The 2,784-nt window shown below is 54.1% G+C and overlaps 1 protein-coding gene across 1 annotated transcript; it reads right to left on the bottom strand.

Moving 5' to 3' along the window:
• Window positions 1-27: 27 nt before the first annotated feature.
• On the bottom strand, window positions 28-1,349 carry IGF2 (insulin like growth factor 2; the record flags this gene model as incomplete). The annotated part of the gene is given in 2 exon segments (XM_010711035.2): window positions 28-469; window positions 1,183-1,349. Coding segments are annotated over 2 exon segments (410 nt in total), but the record flags the coding sequence as incomplete, so codon positions are not given.
• Window positions 1,350-2,784: the final 1,435 nt, after the last annotated feature.

The following is a 2,784-nucleotide window of genomic DNA, read 5'->3' as shown; positions in this document are numbered from 1 at the left end:
AAACAGGCCTGGGAAAAGAAACAACCTCCCCCCACCCCAAAAGGAGGACGCTGCACACGGCCGCTGCCATCCCCTCCTTGCTTGTGTCAGTTGTTTGGTTGGGGCCGGAGCGGCGTGATGGTGCCTGCCGCCCCGCTCCTCGGCTTGGGGACGGAGGGGCTCAGGGGGGGCCGAGTCTCGCCAGTCTCTCCCCGGGAGATCACAAATCGAGCCGGCCGGTCACAGTTCATTCCTGGGGGCCGGTCGCTTCAGGGGATGCCCGCGGCGCCGGGGGCCGCTGGCTGGGCAAGGAGATGAGGGGACGATGCATCGCCCTGGCTTCCTCGGCTGCTTGCAGCCCCTCTGCCTGCCACCGGTACCGGCGGGCACGCAGGATGCCAGGCACCTCCCGCTGCAGCCGCTGCGAGCTCTTCTTCTGCCACACGTTGTACTTGGAGTACTTGGCGTGAGATGGCTTCTGGAAGCTCTCCTGGGGAAGGGAGAACAACGCAGTCTCAACACAAGGTGGGTTACCTTCCCTGGGGTAATCTCTACCCACGGTTGCCCATGTTACAGGTTCTATTGGGTCCCCAGCGCAAGGAGGATGTGGACGGAGGAAAGCCACAAGAATTATTAGCAAGCTGGAAATACCTCTCCTATGAGGAAAGGTGGGGAGAGTTGGGGTTGTTGAGCCTGGAAAAGGTTCCAGGGAGACCTTGCTGCAGCTGGAGAAAAACTTTTTACCGGAGCCTGTAGGGATAGGCCAAGGGGCAATGATTTTAAGCTGAAGGAAACTGCACGTAAGGAGGAAGTTTTCCACAACAGGGTGGGACAAAGATGCTGGGACAGACTGTCCAGAGGAGCTGTGGGTGCCCTCTCTCTGAAGGCATTCAAGACCAGGCTGGATGGGCCTTCGGGCAATCTGATCTAAGAGTGGGATGTGTCCCTGCCCATGGCGGAGAGGTGGACTAGATAATCACTAGGGGGCTCTTCCAACCCAAACCGTTCTGAGTCAATGGTTAGAAGTTTGTTTTCTGCAATTTCTTTGACTCCTCAACAGTTACAAACACTTCAAGGCTCTGCATGCTGCCTTGGCTGCAGAAACAGCAGATCGTAGAGCCAGCAGCAGTCCTCCCCTACTGATGGCCTCCCTTTTCTCCTCTTTCTTGCTTCAGGGAGCTAGCAGCCCGAGTGCAGCCCTACCTTGTTGAGGGCTGGGAGGCCCGCAAGGGAGGTGGCGGAGAGGTCACGCTCTGACTTGACGGACTTGGCACAGTAGGTTTCCAGCAGAGCCAGGTCGCAGCTCCGAAAGCAGCACTCCTCCACGATACCACGGTTGATCCTCCTGTTATTTCGTCCCACTGGTCTACCTGTAGGGATAGAGGCCTGAGCGTTAGCCATCAATGTAGACCATAGCTTCATCACCCTTTACCTGTTGCCTTGACGGCATCTCTCCTGCAGTGACCACAGACTGCAGGGTCCCAAGCTGGCACCTCCACAGCCCCATGATGATTGTATTTCAAAACTAGCAGCACTTCTCCCAAAACACTCATCATCTTTGACATACGCCCACAAAAAGCCTGAGTTTCCCATGATGGCCCTCCTAGACAAACGCTCTCAATGCTGACAGGGCTCCTGGTGTGCACACAACACTAATTAAAGGCACTTTCTATTGCTATAATTTATTCCCTTCCTATTGCTCCTTAGCAAGCCCAGCGCGGACGGCAGTCCGGATGCGGACGCCGCACCGATTACCACAAATGTCTGCGATGTTGATCCTGGCAAGAGAGTTTTATTAGAAAGAAGCAGCGCGGCGCTGCGGCTGCCAACCTCCCTCTGCCGTGTTGACGCTTGGGCAGGTGAAGCGAACCAACACGGCTAAATTTTACCAGATGGGACAGCTCGTAGACAGCTGCAGAAAGACTACAGGCCCATGACAGCATGCCAAGAATAGCTATTAAACTTAATCTTTTAATAAGGGTTCCTCTCCCGTTTCTTCCTGCAGAAGGATGCAAAAACCAGTGTCCAGTGCAGCAACAACCAAGCACATCTCATGTCAGCATTTAAGTACAGACAAAACACTCCAGAAGGCTGGCTCAGATCAGCTTCATTTTGTTCCTTTCCCTCTTGAAAGAAAATCAATGGGTAAATTTGGATTTTGGGGGCAAAACAAATGTTCTTGGGAAAAGCAACTTCCAAAATGTATAGTGGTCCCAAACTAAATGGTTTTCTCTGGGCCTTCATGCACAGTGCCAAGACAAGGGGCTGAAGTGGAGGGGACCAGTGCCTACACTGGAGCAGAGGCCAGGATCAGCGGGGTTGCAAGAGACCCAGTACCACAGCCCAGCTGGGGGAATGCTGCTTTGATCCTGTGTACAACCCATGATCCCTCCATGTGCTCCAGATGAAGGCACTCAAGATTTTAAGGCTTTGGCTTGCAAGGTGTTGACTGATTTTCTCATGGGGAACTCCATCTGGATGGCCACCCAAAGTGCCCCAGGACAAGATGCAAAGCCAAAACATTTTCTGCATGTGCAATGCAGCCTGGTGCATGCAATGCAGCCCCGTGTGTGCAATGCAGGCACACATGTGCAGTGCAGCCCTATGTGTATAACACCAGCATGCAAAACACACCGTGACCTTACCTCAACACACACTTTGCAAAAGCAAAGCCCCTGGCAGCACAGCACCTGCTATCTGTCAAACTCAGCCCTCACTCCATTTGCAGTGAGCCCTCTGCTCCACTCTGGAGCATCACCACCTTGCACTGAGGTCACGAGAGCAAACGCTGCATCGGGTGCATCG

The sequence above is a fragment of the Meleagris gallopavo genome, chromosome 5 (assembly GCF_000146605.3).
Source record: "Meleagris gallopavo isolate NT-WF06-2002-E0010 breed Aviagen turkey brand Nicholas breeding stock chromosome 5, Turkey_5.1, whole genome shotgun sequence".
Taxonomy (NCBI): domain Eukaryota; kingdom Metazoa; phylum Chordata; class Aves; order Galliformes; family Phasianidae; genus Meleagris; species Meleagris gallopavo.
The sequence above is the reverse complement of the archived record's forward strand: the minus strand, read 5'-3'. Positions and strand labels throughout refer to the sequence as shown.